We start from the raw sequence: 22,500 nt of genomic DNA on the forward strand, positions 1-22,500 counted from the left end.
TCGCCAAAGGCGAGTAAAGTTGCTGAAACAAATTGTTGATTTGGCTAGTAAAGTTTGCTCTCTGGCTAGTAAATGTTCAGAATCACTAGCCAAAGGCAAGTACACCATTTGTTGGACTTTCAGGGCCGTCAGAAGGCGCCTAAGCTTTGAAGAGTTACTTTTTGGATGAACAACAAAGCAAGATATTTTTGTACCGCTATCAGAGACATAAATTCAGTGTGGTACTTACTGTCTGAACCATTGAACTATTATTATTTTGGGCACACATGCAGAACAGTTTTTTTCCGATCTCATAAACACTTTTTCTCAGAAGCCAAACAGAGAGCCCCATTGACCATACGACGTAACATGTAACTTTTATTTAGGTTTCTACTTGAATGTGTATTGTTCTACTGTGCCAGGTGGTAGATGTAGCTGCTTACTGCATCAGCAAGGCAGCACTGGAGCATTTCACTAGAGTTCTGGCACTGGGTAAGTCACGAAAAACTGGGATGGTTTCAGTTTTAGATTCTGACTTGAGTCTGCATCTTTGCAGACAGATTGTATAAAAGATATGGTTCATACAGGCGATAAACTGTTCATTTGTCGTTTAAAATAATAAAAATAACAGAGTGAACATATGAAAATTGTGAGAGAGAAAATGCCTAAAAGCATATAGACCAGAAACTGTTTATGTTACATTTAAAGTCATAACATTAACAGAATGAAAAGTGTTAGAAGAAATTGCATGACGGTATCGGTAAGCCTCCCGTAAACCATCACAGTTACTGTCAGACTTTTACACACAGTACAAATACCCTTTCATTTAAACACTCACCGCTTGAGAACATCCTAGGTGCCCTCCCTAAAAAAGCGAGTAATTTTCAAAGAATTTATTTTTCCGTGGTTTATCTTACCCTTGAGCCATCGTGAACCCGTGTGATCCAGTTTCCTTTTTTGAGTCACTTGAGAAAAAGTGACTCTATGTAATCGGTCAGTGTTAGTCTGTCCGGCCGGCCGTCCGGCCGGCCGTCCGGCCGGCCGTCCGTAGACACCACCTTAACATTGGACTTTTCTCGGAAACTATCAAAGCGATCGGGCTCATATTTTGTTTAGTCGTGACCTCCAATGACCTCTACACTTTAACGATGGTTTCGTTGACCTTTGACCTTTTTCAAGGTCACAGGTCAGCGTCAAAGGAAAAATTAGACATTTTATATCTTTGACAAAGTTCATCGGATGTGATTGAAACTTTGTAGGATTATTCTTTACATCAAAGTATTTACATCTGTAGCCTTTTACGAACGTTATCAGAAAAACAAGGGAGATAACTAGCCTTTTCTGTTCGGCAACACACAACTTAACGTTGGGCTTTTCTCGGAAACTATAAAAGTGACCGGGCTCAAATTTTATGTGAACGTGACTCATTGTGTTGTGAATAGCAATTTCTTCCTGTCCATCTGATGCCTCATATAATATTCAGAACTGCGAAAGTGACTCGATCGAGCGTTTGCTTTTGACTGCTACGAGAACCACGACCTTGCGTGACCCTGCTTCTGGGCTTTTCTTTCTTCAAACTTTCAAAACTTCGAATTGTACCGATCTTGTCTTGATGAAAAAAGAATTTTTTATGATTTAAGAATGTTTGTGTAACAAGCTGTCAATTTATTATTTAGATTTTAAAAGTTAGGTCTAGCGCCAAAACGCACCGTCCGATTGTCTGATCAGACAATCCGCAAAATTAGTTCTTTGAAAATTGCTCGCTCTTTACGTAGGGCACCTAGGATGTTCTTAAGCGGTGAGTGTTTAAACGAAAGGGTGTTTGTACTGCGTGCAAACGCCTGACAGTATCTGGGATGGTTTACGGGAGGCGTACTGTGCCTTTTAATTCCCCTTATCCCACGAAAAAAATGTTTGGAAAAGTTATGCAACATCGAGCAATTCGGAATCTCAAGAATTGTCTCCGGAGCTTTGAACCTACCGGACAAAATCTCGTGCCTGGAGGTTGGCCGGAACGAAATGTACCTATCGTCTTCAACCGCGTTACAGTAAAACTTCTCGCTTTCATTGCTCCGTCCCTATCAGGGAAAACGGAACAGCGTCCCTATTTCAAATTTGGTAGTAAATCCAAACATGAAGCTATCAGTTTGTATATATTGCATTCTGTTTCATGTAAAGACTTCTGCAAAATTATCAAGGCGAGAATGGTCTTCCCAGAAACTCGCCTGTTTTGACCAAAGCCCGCCTGTGTGCTGGGCGATATATGACCTTGAACTTTGTCAACATCGTGGTCATATTTCAAATATGTAATCGGGCCATAAGTTTTCCAATTTAGAACATAATCATACCCAACAGTACAAACTTTTTCGATTCACTATTAATCCAATATTAGATACAACATACAAAGTTTTACCATGTCAAGCTTTCACCATGTCAAGTGATTTTGGCGTTTTGTCAGTATAATCCATACTTTTCTTCACGTTCTTATGTTTGTTTTGCACGACTTAACTTTTTTTGTTTTGTTTTTTCCCCCAGAAATCGCTTCCGCCGGAGTGCGAGCCAATGCAATTGTGTAAGTGACTTGTTTTTGTTAAACACACTAACACTTTATCTTCCGTTGGGTATATATCTAACCCTTGAAGAGAAAAGCAAGGCGCATTTATGAGCATTTATAATCCGTTGTTCTTGTGACGATATCATCGCTTTAATGTTGCTGTTTCATGAGATGGCAATCTTCTTCTTCTTCTTCGTCCATGGGCTGAAACTCCCACATTCACTCATGTTTTTTGCCCGAGTGGGTTTTTACGTGTATGACTGTTTTTACCCCGCCATTCAGGCAGCCACACGCCGCTTTTGGGGGAAGCGTGCTGGGTATGTTCGTGTTTCTATAACCCACCGAACTATAATCTTTTCTGTGCGCACTTGGTCTTGTGCTTGCGTGTACACACGAAGGGGGATAAGGCACTAGCAGGTATGAACATAAGTTGACCTGGGAGAGCGGACAAATCTCCACCCTTAACCGACCAGGCGCGGCCGGAATTCGAACCCGCGACCTTCCCCACAAGAGGCCGATGTCTGACCCACTCGGCTAATGCGCCCGTCATAGCTGAAAGTAGTGACAAGGAATGTACTTGTAAGATGCAAAGAACACCCCTGCAGGTAATATCCACTGTATAATTATGCTTGCTGGGGTATAGTGTATTTTCGACCCGTGGACAGCGAAATTATGGAATCACAAGCAAACAAACGGCAATATTACACCAGTTTTAGAAGGAATGTATGTTCAACAAGTCTGGTACAAAATGTTTGTACCATTGAGTTACTGCTAAACATCGCGTTTTCCGACATAAAATGTCAATACTTTCTAGCAACCCGCGCAGAGCCTCATTGACGTAATTTTTGACTGTTTGTTATCCTTTCCATATGAATAACAAGTGACGTAATGGAGGGTCTACAAGTGAAGGAAAAACACATCTTTTGTGCCAGTAAAGTGAACTTTACCTACGGTATATATATATATATATACATATATAATATATATGTGTCTAAATGCTTTCGACAAGCTAATTCCACTTTTATAGAAAGTTAAAACTACTTGTCTTTGTTACTTTTCCTCTCACGGTAATAGGAACACGTGATTGGTTTGACCGCTAAACCTGGATTTCACTGCCCAATGCTTTGTAAAACGCAATTTATCAATTAAAAATGACTGATTGTCATTTATCTCTGTTTTCAGTGTCGGAGGTACGATGACGGACACACAGAGCGAATCTCTGCAATTGCTGGGCAATGAAGTGGTCAGTATTACTTACACACCACTTGCCTTCGCGTTCCATGCAGCTTTAAATGTGCCGTCCTTCCAATCGACACGATCATGATCACCGCCACAGACTCTGATATTGCCATTCTTTCACACGGAATAAGAGCATCTTTTCCCTTTGACTCATACCAATAATCAATGGCGTGGCTGCATTCGGTGCAAAGTGGGAATTTCTTTTGAAGAATAAATTTAAACGCACACTCTTCGTTGAAACAGTCAGACTCATCGTCTCAGATCTGGAGTCATGCTTTTGCATACTAACAGACCACCCCTCTACTTAGTCACATACCAAAAGTGAACACCCTGGGTGCTCTCTTTGCATGCTAAAAGACCATCCCTCTACTTAGTCACATACCAAAAGTGAACACCCTGGGTGCTCTCTTTGCATACTAAAAGACCATCCCTCTACTTAGTCACATACCAAAAGTGAACACCCTGGGTGCTCTCTTTGCATACTAAAAGACCATCCCTCTACTTAGTCACATACCAAAAGTGAACACCCTGGGTGCTCTCTTTGCATGCTAAAAGACCATCCCTCTACTTAGTCACATACCAAAAGTGAACACCCTGGGTGCTCTCTTTGCATACTAAAAGACCATCCCTCTACTTAGTCACATACCAAAAGTGAACACCCTGGGTGCTCTCTTTGCATACTAAAAGACCATCCCTCTACTTAGTCACATACCAAAAGTGAACACCCTGGGTGCTCTCTTTGCATACTAAAAGACCATCCCTCTACTTAGTCACATACCAAAAGTGAACACCCTGGGTGCTCTCTTTGCACAGTGAGGAGTTTTGTTGTGAATTAATGTTGTTAATGAATGCAGTCAGTGTCGTTTTAGGAAGTTAATGCATCCCACAATAACATTCCTACTGAGCACAGAGAGCACCGAGGTCGTTCATTTGTGGCATGTGACAGTGTGGAGAGATCGTCTTTCCCAATGTCAGACCCTGGACAGATCTGAGATTGTGAACGTTTTCTAATCCCCCCCCCCCACACACACACACACATACACACACCACACACACACACACACACTCGCTCGCACGCACACACACACACTCGCTCGCACGCACACACACACACTAACACACACACACACACACACACACACACACACACTAACTTACACACACACACACACACTCCCACACACTAACATACACACACCCACAAACACGCACACACACAAACACGCACACGCACACACACACACACACACACACACACACACACAGATAACAACAAGCAAACGTCCGGTTAACTCAAAAATCTCGTCGTTGTCAGATGTACGAGCTGTCGGACCTGAAGAAGATCCAGCCTCTAGGCGGCACGTGCAGTATGGAGGACGTAGCCAAGGTCATCGGCTTCCTGTCCTCCGACCTGTCCTGCGCCATGACCGGTACCTCCATACCCGTGGACAGAGGCTCGCTGGTCGTGCCCCCCGCCCAGCCCGAAGCTGTATCTGAGCAGCTGTCTGCCATGAAGAACATGGGCGACTTCAACCCAGTGGCCACCCAGTTGCGTCTCGAGCAGATCGGATCCATGGCTAAGGGTGCCAAGCCTCGTGCGCCTTAGAGAGAGAGAGGGAGATACACACACACACACACACACACACACACACACACACACACACACACACACACGTGCGCGCACACACACACACTCTGCGGACGGACTTGTTTTGTTTTGTGGTTCATTTTTGTTTTTAGGTATGGGGGTAGGCCTAGTAATAATTCTTCGTCCAAAGGGTACAGGAAGGGTGATCAGGGCTGGTGGGAAAGAAGAGGGTCCATGATGATTATTTGTCGAAAGGGTAAATGAAGGCTTGTAGTTATAATTCGTCGGAAGGGTACACGAAGGGTAATAAAGATAGTTTGTCGGAAGTGTACCGAAAATAAAATTTGCCCGCAGATTCTAATGACAGGTTTTGAGGAGTCATTTTCAAATTTGCATCAATAGCAAAACTGGAGCAAATGTTAAAGTTTTTGTCTTTTTAGGCGGAAATAAAACAGTCGTTAATTGTTTGAGACAAAAACCACATTAAAAAAACAGTCTGAAATGTTTGTGATACGGTCTTATGCTTTAACTGCTTTTCTCTCGGTTGCACCTTCTTCTTCTTCTTCTTCTTCTGCGTTCGTGGGCTGAAACTCCCACGTACACTCGTGTTTTTTGCACGAGTGGAATTTTACGTGTATGACCGTTTTTTACCCCGCCATTTAGGCAGCCATACGCTGTTTTCGGGGGAAGCATGCTGGGTATTTTCGTGTTTCTATAACCCACCGAACTCTGACATGGATTACAGGATCTTTTTCGTGCGCACTTGTGCTTGCGTGTACACACGGGGGTGTTCGGACACCGAGGAGAGTCTGCACACAAAGTTGACTCTGAGAAATAAATTTCTCGCCGAACGTGGGGACAAACTCACGCTGAGAGCGGCCAACTGGATACAAATCCAGCGCGCTACCGACTGAGCTACATCCCCGCCCTCGGTTGCACCGTTTGAAGCACTTCAGAAAGGGAAATCATTTCTTGGCATGTATTTGTAGCTCGACGAAAACATTGTTAAATTTGAAGCATTGCGAAAAATGGTTGAAGATGCTTTGACGAGGCGGAGAATTAACTTCCGGAGCAATATGATAAAATGAAAAGACGCTGTTAAAAAAACCCGTATCAATAATAATAAAGTTGGCCAAAACATTATTGCAACAAATTTCAAACCCAAATTAAAGCATTAATCCCCGTGTCATTTCATTGAAACTGTATATATGCCAGTTAAGACCGTTCACTTAACCTTCAGGATCACCTTTTGGATTAAATATTTCTTTTACAGGGATCACGTGACCGCCGCTCAAGTAAGGGTACCCTCAAAATCGACAAGACAAAAACGGAAGAGCCGAATGAAAAATTGACAAGAAATCACAATAGGCAAATCTTTGCAACTTTGACATACGAGAAGAAAGTCAAACCAATAATTGTTATCTACCCTGAACAGATTGTTTTGTTTTGCTACCTTGCATATTTCGCGTGCTATGCTATTCCTACTGATGCAGGTGTCGATCGGAAGAGCGGTCAAAAACGGAACGTTTTACGTCAATTTTTATGGGTATCATGTCAAAAAGCGCTACATTTTAGCAATGACTTGGTGGATTTCTCTGAAACTTTAGGAATATTTTACCAACATACCAGAGATACTTCGTGCGAAAGTTTGGATTGTTACGGTTGTTTATCCAGATGTGACGCAATGTTTCGGAAAATGTTGTTAAACTTGTCATAGGATTGTTCACTTGTCTTAAAAAAATTCATGACTTTGTATATTCACAGATAAATGATTGATACAGATTCTGCCTAAGTTTCATTTGCGTGTAGCCGCTGGCGTTAATTTGCTAGTCATGCAAACACATGAGAAAAAAATGGAACGTTCACGCTGTTTCGCGCTTACAGCTGTTTTTGACTCACATGCGAAGCAAACGTGAGTCTATGTACTCACCCGAGTCGTCCGCCCGTCCGTCCGTCCGTCCGTCCGTCCGTCCGTCCGTCCCGGCGTCCGTCCGTCCGTCCGTCCGTCCGGAAAACTTTAACGTTGGATATTTCTTGGACACTATTCAGTCTATCAGTACCAAATTTGGCAAGATGGTGTATGATGACAAGGCCCCAAAAAACATACATAGCATCTTGACCTTGCTTCAAGGTCAAGGTCGCAGGGGCAATCAATGTTGTCTAAAAAACTGCTATTTTTCACATTTTTCCCATTTTCTCTGAAGTTTTTGAGATTTAATACCTCACCTATATATGATATATAGGGCAAAGTAAGCCCCATCTTTTGATACCAGTTTGGTTTACCTTGCTTCAAGGTCAAGGTCACAGGAGCTCTTCAAAGTTGGATTGTATACATATTTTGAAGTGACCTTGACCCTGAACTATGGAAGATAACTGTTTCAAACTTAAAAATTATGTGGGGCACATGTTATGCTTTCATCATGAGACACATTTGGTCACATATGATCAAGGTCAAAGTCACTTTGACCCTTATGAAATGTGACCAAAATAAGGTAGTGAACCACTAAAAGTGACCATATCTCATGGTAGAAAGAGCCAATAAGCACCATTGTACTTCCTATGTCTTGAATTAACAGCTTTGTTTTGCATGACCTTGGATGACCTTGACCTTGGGTCAAGGTCACATGTATTTTGGTAGGAAAAATGTGTAAAGCAGTTCTTAGTGTATGATGTCATTGCTAGGTTTAGCTGAAGGTCAAGGTCATGTAAAGGTCAAGCATGTGAGTCGTATGGGCTTTGCCCTTCTTGTTAAAACATGCTACGGTCACGCTTGGCTGGGCATTGCTGTGGCACCAGAATCATCGCTTAAATATGTAGCGTGTTTACAGGCCCAGCACATTTGCGTCAGTGCTTACACGCACATAAAACTTCAGCAGTGTGTGTATCAATCATTTTTCTAAAGACATGCAAAGTCATGCATTTTTTGGACCCAAGGGAACAATCCTATGACGAGACTTTCTTCTTTCGAAAAATTGCATAACATTTTACCAAACACCTGTAACATTCCATAATTTTGCTCGAAGTATCTCTAGTATGTTGGTAAAATATTCCTAAAGTTTCAAAGCAATCCACCAAATCATTGCTAAAGTGCAGACTTTTTTGTCATGATACCCCTAAAAAATGACGCAAAAAGTCCCGTTTTTGACCGCTCTTGCGATCGACACCTGCATCAGTAGGAATAGCATAGCACGCGAAATACGCAAGGTAGCAAAACAAAACAATCTATTCAGGTAGATAATTGGTTTGACTTTCTTCTCGTATGTCAAAGTTGCAAAGTTTTGCCAATTGTGATTTCTTGTCAATTTTTCATTCGGCTATTCCGTTTTTGTCTGGTCGATTTTGAGGGTACCCTTACTTGAGCGGCGGTCACGTGATCCCTGTAAAAGAAATATTTAATCCAAAAGGTGACCCTGGAGGTTAAGTGAACGGTCTTAACTGGCATATACAGTTTTAATGAAATGACACGGGGATTAATGCTTTAATTTGGGTTTGAAATTTGTTGCAATAATTTGTTGGCCAAGTTTATATAGGTTTCAATAACTCGCAGAAGAAGACAGACTTGAATCACATCTTGCTTTGGCTGACTGTCACACTGGACACGATACCATGACGACGAATGTTTCGCTTATTTGAATAAAACATGATAGTTTCTCATTTTAGTTGAACCACGTGAGCGTGTGTGTGTGTATGTGTGTATGTGTGTGTGTGTGTGTGTGTGTGTGTGTGTGTGTGTGTGTGTGTGTGTGTGTGTGTGTGTGTGTGTGTGTGTGTGTGTGTGTGTGTGTGAACAAAGCATCCGAACTGTTAATTGCGGTTCGATATGAACGGAGTCGGGACACACTGAAATGCTTTTTAAATAATTAACAAATCAAATTACGACTTATAATAACTTAACCTAGCCACTCAAACAAAAAGCGCCAATCAAGCAACTTTGCGTAACCTCGTTACAGTAACGTACCCCACACACACACACACACACATGCACACACACACATGCACACACACACACGCGCTTACACATGCATACAAACACACACACGCAAACATACACACACACACACACGAGCGCACACGCCGTAATAGGTCCATATGTAAACTCTCAAATGCAGGTCAAATTCAAACACCAGTCGAGATGTAAGATATTCGTTATCAAAGCTGAAATATGAAATGAATAATACAATAAATCAAGATTTTCATTGACATTTTTAGCCTATTTCATCATTCAGAACTGATACCTTTTAAAAGAATCAGAAGAATTATCTGATAAGTAATATGCGATAGTGACTTGAAACTGAGTAAATTGTAGCATTGGCCTAACATTTGAACAATTGGATTCAGAATGGATTGACTTTTGCTCTTAGTTTGCAGCATGCTGAAGTTATATACTATGTCCAAAGTAAACATCACAAGCTGATGGAAACTTCATTTAAACAAAAAGCATATGAAATAAACTGAAAATAGGCCTACCTCAAAATTCAAAGTTTAAGGAACACTGCGTGTATTAGTGGAATATTAAAGAAACAATTTTGATCAGGATGGATTTCCTACATCTCAAAATCCCCAAAATCCATACAATATAATATAGGTGAAGGGCTCCCTATAATGGACCACTTTTTGTTTCATGCTGATAACTAGCTTGTTTTCTTGCGAAGACGTTTCATTTTGTGTTTGGTAGTCTTCCTCTCTTAGGTTAACCGTTAGGCATAATTAGAGTGAAATAGCTTTGATAGACATGCAGCAAAAATTAAATACAGAAACAAAATCACAAATGGTCCATATTAGGAGCCTGGGCGCCCATATATGGACCAGTGAAGAGGCCTTCACGAATCACTGTAAAAATCCCCCTATATTTCAAAATAACAATATAAAGTGTTATAATTTGTGTGTATGGCGTTTACGTCCACTGCTTTTGTATGTGAAGCAGTAAGCTTACGGTCGACATTAAGGGAGCTGAGGAAAGTCTATAGCTTTTACATCTTTCTGTCTTAGCTGCAGGACCCCAGACAACTGAATCAAAAACACAAATGGTCGCTTCTTATTGACAGCGAGCAATATAAGTATTTTGAAAGAGTGTGAATGGTACTTACTGTGTTCATGTCAAGCCTTTATGAATATATATATTTATAGGTTTACCTGCAGCATGTTTCAAACTCAGAGCAATCTGGGGCAATCCATTCAGATCACAATTGTTGCTGTACCATTGCACAAATTTACTTAGTTTTCAGTGTTTTTCATACAATATTGTACGAGATGTAGGGGAAGGGCTCCTAATATGGACCGGCTCCTAATATGGACCACCTCCTGTTCTGCCAATTAGGGCAAAGGGCACTGGAGCGCTCAAAACAATTTCATTCGCTGTATTCAACCTCTCTGGATAACTTGCACATCCCAAAACAGTTACAGAAACACAAACCTCAAAACCGTTAGGCTTTTTCTCTTCTTGTTTTTGAGTCACTTGAGAAAAAGTGACTATGTAATCGGTCAGTGTTAGTCTGTCCGGCCGGCCGTCCGGCCGGCCGGCCGGCCGTCCGTAGACACCACCTTAACGTTGGACTTTTCTCGGAAACTATCAAAGCGATCGGGCTCATATTTTGTTTAGTCGTGACCTCCAATGACCTCTACACTTTAACGATGGTTTCGTTGACCTTTGACCTTTTTCAAGGTCACAGGTCAGCGTCAAAGGAAAAATTAGACATTTTATATCTTTGACAAAGTTCATCGGATGTGATTGAAACTTTGTAGGATTATTCTTTACATCAAAGTATTTACATCTGTAGCCTTTTACGAACGTTATCAGAAAAACAAGGGAGATAACTAGCCTTTTCTGTTCGGCAACACACAACTTAACGTTGGGCTTTTCTCGGAAACTATAAAAGTGACCGGGCTCAAATTTTATGTGAACGTGACTCATTGTGTTGTGAATAGCAATTTCTTCCTGTCCATCTGATGCCTCATATAATATTCAGAACTGCGAAAGTGACTCGATCGAGCGTTTGCTCTTCTTGTTCTCTTTTCGCAGCGTTCAATTTAAATTTGGCGCCTAAAACGGACTCGTTTCTGTCCACAGCCAAAGCTGTTTTCACACACAAATTTCTATAACTATATGACAGCTAAGACCGTATTTGTTACATTTTTAGCAGTGTTGACCCCGAGTTTCTACTGCAAACAAAAATAATAGCAAAAACTCAATGTGTGAGTCCCCTAATATGGACCCCCTTCAACAAATCGAAGAAAATAAAAGCTAAAGGCTATTTTCATTAATTTATTAAAAAGCTTGCTGAAAATTACCTATAACTAACCCTCGAGATTTCAAAAAAATATATCAAGTAGTCTTCTTTTCAAATAATGCTCTCATCAACCCAAAACAGATCAATCTAAAGCATATTTTAATTAGTCTGACTTGCACTGAGAGAGGAAGAAAGGTGCCCGGATGTTAACGGCCATTGTTCGATCAAATCCCTCAGGTGTCGTGGTTTCCACGTCGTTAAACACAAAGGCTGCAGCGTTGTTCACCTGAAATAATAACATTACATTATAAAGAAGAAGCATTTATAAATAAATGAATAAATAAATTTATGATCAGTAAAGTAACCAATAATTAGGTGTCTTTACCAAAAAAATAGAACTATACCACTCTCTGACTTGTCTTCTTAACCGTAAAATCAACCGCGCACGCACTCACGTACGGTTGTCTACACGCGCGAACACAAGCACACGCACTGGAAAAAACAACACAGACAGACAGACAGACAGACAGACACACAGACACACAGATACACACACGCACACACACACACAGACACACACCGTCACACACACTCACACACACACACACACTCACACACACACACACACACACACACACACACACACACACACACGCACGAGCGCGCGAACATATTAACAGACCAGAACCCACAAAGTGAACTCACTAGCACGTCTAGTTTACCAAACGCGTTGACAGTGTCCGAGATGATTTTACTCAGATCCTCCTGTTTGCCGTCAGCGGGCAATGCAAGTACCTGTAATATTTAACGCATGAAGCAATAATATGCACCCTAAAAATCACTGAGACAATGGTTTGACCACTTAACCTAATTTACGTAACACACATGTAGAGAGATATGATATAGTTGGTTTAAACAATGTTTATTCATATTTTACATGTTCAGGAAATGTACATCGACATAAGGTGAAAATAACAACAAGCCTACGGCTTATGGTGAACATGTGATATAGTTAAGACATGAGGTAACCTCTCTGCGTATACCATATCAGAGGTTACAGTGGATGTACTAGGTTACATACCTACTGTTTACTCGTAATCATTTTTGACTCACATGCGAAGCAAAAGTGAGTCTATGTACTCACCCGAGTCGTCCGTCCGTCCGTCCGTCCGTCCGTCCGGACGTCCGTCCGTCCGTCCGGACGTCCGTCCGGAAAACTTTAACGTTGGATATTTCTTGGACACTATTCAGTCTATCAGTACCAAATTTGGCAAGATGGTGTATGATGACAAGGCCCCAAAAAACATACATAGCATCTTGACCTTGCTTCAAGGTCAAGGTCGCAGGGGCCATAAATGTTGCCTAAAAAACAGCTATTTTTCCCATTTTTCCCATTTTCTCTGAAGTTTTTGAGATTCAATACCTCACCTATATATGATATATAGGGCAAAGTAAGCCCCATCTTTTGATACCAGTTTGGTTTACCTTGCTTCAAGGTCAAGGTCACAGGAGCTCTTCAAAGTTGGATTGTATACATATTTTGAAGTGACCTTGACCCTGAACTATGGAAGATAACTGTTTCAAACTTAAAAATTATGTGGGGCACATGTTATGCTTTCATCATGAGACACATTTGGTCACATATGATCAAGGTCAAGGTCACTTTGACCCTTATGAAATGTGACCAAAATAAGGTAGTGAACCACTAAAAGTGACCATATCTCATGGTAGAAAGAGCCAATAAGCACCATTGTACTTCCTATGTCTTGAATTAACAGCTTTGTGTTGCATGACCTTGGATGACCTTGACCTTGGGTCAAGGTCACATGTATTTTGGTAGGAAAAATGTGTAAAGCAGTTCTTAGTGTATGATGTCATTGCTAGGTTTAGTTATTTGGTTAAAGTTAAAGGTCAAGGTCAAGCATGTGAGTCGTATGGGCTTTGCCCTTCTTGTTATCTATTGTATACATTGTATTGTAGGCTACTCTGTATTGTTACCAGTACTCACCTTGCCCTTCCCGCAGCATGCCTCCTGGCACAGTATCTGTACGTCTTTCAGTTTCTCAGCTGTGTTATATATAGTATGTATACAACTCTCCTGTGTTCACTTTCAAGTGAATAACTATCGTTCTGATATCATTTTAAAGTGAAGCTAAAGAAACCTGGTATCGGCACTGCTGTGCATCTCCTATGATCTCAATGGTATCAAGGCACGGGTCATAGAGATCAATTTAGATCTAGATCTATTTCCGGTTGTGTTATTTTCCTTCCACCATTCCTCGATGGAAAAGAGTTCGTGTTGTTTTTGTTTTAATTTTTGTCTTTGTCGTTGATCATTGTATACACAAATTACACAAACGTCATCTTGTGAGGGACCAAAAAATATTGAAACTCTCGGATGATTTTTTTGTGTGGTATCAACCTCGACCTACGGTCTCGGTTGATACCACAAAAAAATCATCCTCGAGTTTCAATATTTTTCGGTCCCTCACTCGATGACGTTGTGTAATCTCTATATATTGTACTGTGTGATATATAGTGTATATTGTGTTGTGTATATCTATCAGTACTCCTGTTGCCCTTCCCACAGCCTGCCCCCTGGTAGTGGTACTGTTTCTGTACTTCTTTCAGTTTGTCCGCTGTGCTATATATAGTATTTACTGTACTGTGTAATATATAGTGTATATTGTACTGTGTGATATGTAGTGTATATTGTACTGTGTGATATATAGTGTATATTGTACTGTGTGTATCAACCAGTACACACGTTGCCCTTCCCGCAGCCTGCCTCCTGGCACTGTGTCTGCACGTCTTTTAGTTTGTCGGCCGGGCCACGAGGGCCAGGCGGGGTTTGAACTTGGACAGCATCTTGGCCGTGTGGCCACCGATACCAGTGCTGGCTCCTGCATGAAGGAGAGAAAGAGCATCACGCACTAACTACTTTTAGTGTTTGTGTGTGTGTGTGTGTGTGTGTGTGTGTGTGTGTGTGTGTGTGTGCGTGTGTGTGTCTGTGTGTGCGTGCGTGTACGCGTGTGTGTGTGTGTGTGTGTGTGTGTGTGCGTGTGTGTGTGTGTATTCGCTTGTGTGTGTGCACGGTGTGTGTGTGTGTGTACGTGTGTGTGTGTGTGTGTATTATGTGTGTGTGTGTGTGTGTGCGTGTGTATGTATGTGTGTGTGTGTGTGTGTGTGTGTGTGTGTGTGTGTGTGTGTTCTTTTTTCTTTATTTGGTGTTTAACGTCGTTTTCAACCACGAAGGTTATATCGCGACGATGTGTGTGTGTGTATTCGCTTGTTTGTGTATTCGCTTGTGTGTGTGTGTGTGTGTGTGTGTGTGTGTGTGTGTGTGTGTGTACGATTATGTGTTTGTGCGTATGTACAGTATACGCGCGCATGTGTATGTGGGAGAGGGTGTGGTTCTATGCGCGTGTGTGTCTGTTTGTGTCTGCTGCTACTATACTGTTTATGTAGCTCTTCTCCCTACCCTGTCCAGACACCCCGTCGCCTTTTAAGACACCCTCTACCCATTTAAGACTAACTTTTTCCTGCCCATAGAGTACCTATCACTAATCTTTACATTATGCTGAATTTCAAGACTCCTTCCCTTGATTTTCTACGTTTTTGCGGGTCGTCAAACGAGGTTTCACTGTACTGCTAGTCTTACTGCTGCTGCCTCTACTGCAACTAGTAGAACTACTCATAACTCTGCCTCTACTGCAACTAGTAGAACTACTCATAACTCTCCCTCTACTGCAACTAGTAGAACTACTCATAACTCTGCCTCTACTGCAACTAGTAGAACTACTCATAACTCTGCCTCTACTGCAACTAGTAGAACTACTCATAACTCTGCGTCTACTAACGCTGCGGCTGCCGCGTGTACTACAACTGGTAGGCCCGGCGCTCACATATGTAACTTCAGCAGGACAGACGACGCACTGCAGCTTATCCAAGCCCGCTACACGTTGCGTGAAAGGAAAACAGGCCAAGTTCTCGTCATAATCCCGATCGCAGCATCAATAATATGCAGTGCGTCGTCTGTGCCGCTGAAACTGCGCAGGTATATTCTGCCCTTAACTCTGCTTTTACAAACGCTTCGGCTGCCGCGTCCACTACTGCATCTTTGACTCCCACTGCTACTACAAGTACTACACTCATGATGATTCACTCTTCGGATAGTTAGACACACAGACCATCATTACCTCCCCGCCCCCCCACCCCTCCCCCAAAACAGAACAAAACAACAAACAACAACAACAACAACAACAACAACAACTACAACAACAACAACAACAACAACAACAACAACAACAACAACAACAACAACAACAACCTGACCTAGCATAATTCATACTCACCGGTTATAATAATGACCTTGTTCAACAGAGATTCCATGATGACAAATGTGAAGGTTTGTCTCTCTCGGACAACTACTGTAGACGTAATCTTGAACAGTCCAGACACACACAGTTTTCGATACTTTTTTTTGTGTGCAGTGTTGCGGGAAATGTGACAGCTATTTTCACATTCAAACTGTCTCTGTCACACAAACGTTACATTTGTAGTACATCGACCCCGTGGTCTTCCGAGTAGACAGACTGTACTTCAAATGTAACGGTTTTTGTACGATTATGTACAAATATTAAACGTTCCAATAACTGACAATTGTTGTATCTTGATTCTGAATTTTGGAACGTTAGCAGTCTATCTGTGTTTAGAGTTTTGTCTCTGTCACCAAAAGTAAGTGACGGTTGTTCAGCAACCTTAGATATATGCATACACAGTGTGGACACTCGCCTAGTTGTGACCAAAAAGCGCAATCGTTGAGAGAGAAATTCAAGTTTTACGCCCTCACGGCAAAGCCATTAGGGGCATGTTCCCGGGTTTTAACCCGACTTTAGATGAGATACACAAGTGTATGCGTGTTTAGGTGGTATCAGCCATCTGCACTTATGGCAGAATGACCGAGGTCTTTTACGTGCCACTGTGGTGACACGGGGGTGGGAGATGGATACCGTCTCTGGGTCTGCACATAAAGTTGACCTGTGTCCGTCCCGGCCCGGATTCGAACCAGCGACCTTTCGATCACAAGTCCAGTGCTCTACCACCTGAGCTACCCGGGCCCCCAGCGCAATCGTTGCACAAGGCTGTCTATTTGTACAACTCCACCAGATGTTGGTCAAACAAAGGTGCATGTGTTATCAGCTAAGAGGACATGTACTCTTAGAGTCCAGTAAAGTACATCATTGTTATGGCATGTTATTGCAGGTAGAAGGGTTTTGCATACTGACGTTTTGTTGGTGAATCGCTCGCTACCGGTACACAAAAAGCTCAAAGCCATGTTCTCTTATAAAGATAACTTCCGTTTTGTTCAAGGCTGAGCTATTTGTGTATAATTCATCTTCTTTAGTGTGTGCTATGTATTTTAAAAACCATGTGTATGTGTTGTAAAGTGTGTAAACTGTATAAGATTACTTCGATGTGTATTGCTGTCTGATTTGGCATTGTGTACACAATTATTTCTTTGTGTATGTTTTAGTGAGGCGCTTGGAACAATTTTAGGATTTGCGCCATATATGTATCATCATTATCCCCGAGTACGCTAGTACTTGGGCTCAGCAGACTTTAATTCTGTGTCTGTGTGTGTGTGTGTGTGTGTGTGTGTCTGTGTGTGTGTGTGTGTGTGTTTCTCCACTTAACAGCTTATTGCTGGGAAACTACTGGGCGCAGTTCGTTCAAAAGTTGATACACTAACTTGATAATAGGTCCGATTGATCGTATTAAAACTTCATAATGTTACCTGGGACCTAAATGCGAAATAAACCACAAAAACGACTTGGCCGTAGGAGGAGTTCACACCGGCGGGGCAACACGCAGCCATTGAGCTGATAGAACAGCCGAACGCGTCACACAGTGACGAGAAATATAGCTCATAAAAAGCATGCGTCTCGCATGCGAGACGATTTGCCAGGCTTTGCGCGTTGTGTGTTTGAATAATTTGATTTTTTGTGTACCCCATTTTCTACCAAGCGTTGGTTGCTCGGTCGCGACTGCGGTGGTTTAGAGGTCGCGATTTTGTGTTTTGATTCTTATCATATTAATTTGTATTTTTTCTTATGGTTTCCTTTGTTTACATATGTTTCAGTCTTTTACCTTCACTTTACATTAAAGAATTTGGTAAAACTACCTGGGGCGTGATAAATGCAAGAATCCGCGAGCCAGGACAGTAAAAGAACTTCGTGGGCCACCAGTTCACCAGTTATGAAGAGGGTCGGCAGTATATTTTTCACTGTGATCAAATAAAAGAGAAAGGCCAGTCACCACGCACATCCTCGGCTCGCATGCAATGTACTTATATAGCAAAGGGAATGCCTGTAATTCACACAGAGCAATCACTTGGTCTTAAACGTGCACAAGACAAAAACTTTCATACTGGGGGAGCGAGCCAGTCTGAAGAGTACTCGGGTCCAGCGCGAGCGTTTTTTTTATTATCATTTAAGTCATTGAGAGATCACAGTGCGCTAAGAGAGTTTTAGATTTAGAGCAGATCAAGAAAATGAGTTATTGAACGAAGCGCGTGTCTGTAGTAAGGATAGAGTAAGGATGAAGGGGTAAATAATAATCGACCGGCACTTTGAAACAAGCTCCTGTGCCCTACAGTCACTTTGTGATCCACTTCTTCTCTTCTTCAGCGTTCCAGAATTGTCTGGTTACGTGTGAGCTCGTTTGCCCATTTGGGTTCCCCACACTATACTCTGAGAGCATAGTCAGCTCATTCCGCTTTCGTTGAGTAGGCATGCTGGGTATTTTCGTGTTTCCATAACCCACCGAACTCCGACATGGATTACAGGATCTTTTCCGTGCACACTTGGTCTTGTGCTTGCGTGTACACACGAAGGGGGTTAAGTCACTAGCAAGTCTGCACATAAGTTGACCTGGGAGATCGAAAAAAATCTCCACTCTTAACCCACCAGCGGCCGCGGCCGGGATTCGAACTCACGACCTTCCGATTAGGAGGCCGACGTCTTACCACCCCGCCACAGCGCCCGTCCGTGATCCGCTAATACACAGGGAAGCACACATTTGAGGAAAGTGCGGCGTCTTAAGAACACAATGGTACCCACATCAAGAGTACTTGTCAAGAAGCCCAGACGCACGAAGCAATTGAAAACTGTGAGTTTTGTAGGTAACAAGTTTAATTAACATTAATAACGAGAAATTCCGAACAAAATCAATGAAACAACTTAGGTAACCTGGTTACAGCCAATCATTTACCGCACGCACACACACACACACACACACACACACACACACACACACACAGACAGGCACACACAGACAGGCACACACAGACAGGCACACACACACAGGCACACACAGACACACACACACGCACTCACACACACACACACACACACACACACATACACATACACACATACACGTACGCACGCACCCGCACGCACACACACACTGCTGCACGCACGCGCAAACTAAACACATATATACGTGTGCACCTACGAGTGGAATATTAATCACAAAAGCAGGTCAAAATCAAATTTGACTAGAGATTTTGGCCTTTGTGATTCGGTATCAACGCTTAGACATAAAAGGATAACACCATTAAATCCAGATTTTCATTGACATTTTATTTCATCATACAAGACTAATAAGACATTTTAAAAGAATCACAAGAATTATGAGGAACACAGCAACAGTAACCTGAACATGAGTAAATCTGTAACAATAATATGACAACTATTGTGAAGCATGCTGTAGTTAGGGGAAGGCCGCCTAATATGGACCGGCACCTAATATGGACCACCTCCGGTTCCTGACAAACTAACGGTACTAGAGCGCTCAAAACAATTTAATTTGCCCTCTCTAGATAGCCTTTAGTCCCAGAACGTGAACGGGAAAAGTAAATAGCATTTTAGCGGGAGATGCCAACGACCCAACCGTAAAAAGTGAAGAGCGTAACTATGTACTACACTTCCCATGCAGATAGGAACCTTTCTACATCTCCATTTTACGATTCTGACGGCTTGTTCCCATCCTTCTTTGCCTGTGCCATCGCTTTCATCTGCTCCGTGCGTTGCTGCGTAGACATTGGGTTCGTGTCGCCGATATTCTTCATGGCAGACAGGCGTTCCAGGACTTCGTCGGGCAAGGCAGGGGAGACAAGCGAAAAGCCTCTATCCACCGGAAGACACGTGCCTGTCATGGCGGCGGAGAGGTCAGAAGCCAGGAAGGTCACGACCTTGCCGATATCTTCCATGCTGCAGAAGCCTCCCAGAGGCTGCAGCTTGGTGGAGGCTGTTGTGTCCACCTGAAGTTTGACGAGAATGATAATAATGTCCTGATAATTCGTACGACATGTTCAAGGTATTATCGTTTACAGACAGGGTGAGTGTGTCAAAGAAAACGTACCATACAAGTACTGTATTGTTATTGTTATGTACACTCGAAATGTAATACTGACCAATTCGGTACCCATGGCCTTCATCATTTCAGCCTGAGTGTCCGTCGTCGTTCCTCCCACCCTGCAATCATTGCAGAGTAAAAATGATATCATGTGTGTATCCCCCCGCGGGTTAGGGGGAAGAATTTACCCGATGCTCCCCAGCATGTCGTAAGAGGCGACTAACGGATTCTGTTTCTCCTTTTACCCTTGTTAAGTGTTTCTTGTATAGAATATAGTCAATTTTTGTAAAGAATTTAGTCAAGCAGTATGTAAGAAATGTTAAATCCTTTGTACTGGAAACTTGCATTCTCCCAGTAAGGTAATATACTATTGTACTACGTTGCAAGCCCCTCGAGCAAATTTTTGATTAGTGCTTTTGTGAACAAGAAACAATTGACAAGTGGCTATCCCATTTCCCCCCTTTCCCCGTCGCGATATAACCTTCGTGGTTGAAAACGACGTTAAACACCAAATAAAGAAAGAAAGAATCATGTGTGTAGCATACAACTCAAGCAAAAAGGATTTAATAGGTTTGTTCCACTTCAGTTGTCATTCAGATCGACTAGCCAAGCCTTACTGCATGTAGTCTTGTCGATGTTGATCTTTCAGTTTTAGACCGACAGATTGACTAAATGTTTTAATATCGCTTCACGCGACATGTTTTTATTTCCGTTCTACTTGTCGGTCCTGAGAGGGGCCCGTATTTGACACGCTGTGAACTAAGATCGCCTAAAGTGCAACAGAGTTCGGTTTGAGGGTTAAATGGGTGACATCACATACGAAGATTACATTTGACCTATTTAACTAGCATAGTTACGAAGCATTTTCGAGCAAATCCTTACAGTTGTGTCTACATTGTAACAGCACATCAAATGTTACTTAACGTTTTTGATGTCCAATTCGCCAGAAAACTAGTCCAAAATGTCTCCAAAATATAGCCAAGCCTAGGACAACTTTAAGCTAGTGAATGGCCGGTATAATTACTTATTCCCCCCTCTGCTTCTTTACCTCTGTAAACTTGTAGGGCTAGTTATTTTTCGATAAACACCCAGCAACCAAACAAATAACGAGCCAGCAACAGCCTGAATCCTCGATAGCGTAATCATCCCAATGGGTCGAGAAGCTGTTCTGTGTGACAGTGTCGGTACTACTTTTGCGACTGAAAAGTTCCGAACGCGCTAATGTACAAAGCAGGGCCGGACCCAGGGGGGGGTTCCAGGGGTTCCGGAACCCCACCCCTGGAAAAAGCATGTACCTTGCTTTGAGTGCTGTTTTTTTTTTTTTTTTTTTGAAATAAATTTTGTGTGTGTCTCTAACAAATTTTATTCAATGTGAAATCCGATGAGAAAAAGGTACCCCCCCCCCCCCCCACACAATGCTGCTCTTAACCCTCAAAACAAGGCCCAGAATGCACCAGATTGCACAGATTTTAACCGTTTTTCAAAAATTTTCCGGGGGAGCATGCCCCCGGACCCCCCTAGTTCGCGCGCCTGCTTTGTAGGCGCGCGCTTGTGGCTTCGCCACTTCGCTGATTTGCCCCCCCAAAAAAGGAGGAACCCCCCCCCCCCCCTTACAACTCATTTGGTCCGGCCCTGCAAAGTATACATCTCTGGAGCAAACAATACAAACGTACATACCGCATTTAAATTAACAACTACAGGCGTGAACACATGAATCTCCATATAAAATCCATGAGTTCGGTTGTTTTTTGAATCTAGATCTGCCGTGCACAAACGTTCAACACAAGCAAATTCCCAAGGCTAGTAACTCTCATACTTTGTCTAGCGACAAGAGTAGTTCCCCTTTCAAATTTCTTTTCACTCAGTTTCTTCGACGACAGATTGCAATCCGACGGTCAGTTTTCAACAATATTTCATTTTATAAACAGATCACACGCAACCAAATGCACACATTTCATCAATTTAAAGAACATAAAGCGGTTTCATACATTAATTTTCCCAGAAAACTGAACTTCCTACAGTTTTTAACGTTGGAACACGGGTGCAAAAGTTCGTCTGCTACTGGTCCCTTTTGACGAAAGAACATTATCCTAAGCGATACCAAAACATGAACAGAACACACAATATCTGCCTTTACTGCCACAGCAGAATAACAACATATCTGTGTACTTGATTTTAGTCCAAAACATGGAAACTGACAAGAAGTGGTAATAGAATGGAATGATTTGCACGGAACTATACAACCGCGCATTAATCGATCGCCTGCGCAGGTTGACTGGTCGAGTGAATAGGATTCGATCAAACTTTCGCACAAAAACTCCTCTTTTCTTTGAATAACTGAAGAAAGGAGGAATAAAGAGGTTACATACCTCGTCTCAGTGATTATTAAAAATAATGGTCTCAGTTCGCGGTCATGAAAAAGCTCGCTGAAGCTCGCATTTTTCATGATCCGCAAACTTCGACCATTATTTTTAATAATCACTGAGACTCGG

General features: G+C 42.2%; 2 protein-coding genes across 3 annotated transcripts in view; one reads left to right on the forward strand and one right to left on the reverse strand.

Moving 5' to 3' along the window:
- Positions 1-5,866, forward strand: part of LOC138945481 (uncharacterized oxidoreductase TM_0325-like) — a 12,651-nt gene extending 6,785 nt beyond the window's left edge. The window contains exons 6-9 of the mRNA XM_070316911.1: positions 402-471; positions 2,515-2,551; positions 3,716-3,776; positions 5,088-5,866. Of these exons, the coding sequence (XP_070173012.1) occupies positions 402-471; positions 2,515-2,551; positions 3,716-3,776; positions 5,088-5,378 (459 nt within the window). The 3' untranslated portion in view covers positions 5,379-5,866. The remainder of the gene's footprint in view (positions 1-401; positions 472-2,514; positions 2,552-3,715; positions 3,777-5,087) is intronic.
- Positions 5,867-19,212: 13,346 nt separating this feature from the next.
- Positions 19,213-22,500, reverse strand: part of LOC138945482 (uncharacterized oxidoreductase TM_0325-like) — an 18,227-nt gene continuing 14,939 nt past the window's right edge. For both annotated transcript variants that reach the window (XM_070316912.1, XM_070316913.1), the window contains 2 exons: positions 20,067-20,127; positions 19,213-19,913 (listed from right to left, as the gene is read on the reverse strand). In XM_070316912.1, coding sequence (XP_070173013.1) covers positions 19,614-19,913; positions 20,067-20,127 — 361 coding nt within the window. In that variant the 3' untranslated portion in view covers positions 19,213-19,613. The remainder of the gene's footprint in view (positions 19,914-20,066; positions 20,128-22,500) is intronic.

This window comes from Littorina saxatilis, linkage group LG13, assembly GCF_037325665.1.
Source record: "Littorina saxatilis isolate snail1 linkage group LG13, US_GU_Lsax_2.0, whole genome shotgun sequence".
Taxonomy (NCBI): Eukaryota; Metazoa; Mollusca; class Gastropoda; order Littorinimorpha; family Littorinidae; genus Littorina; species Littorina saxatilis.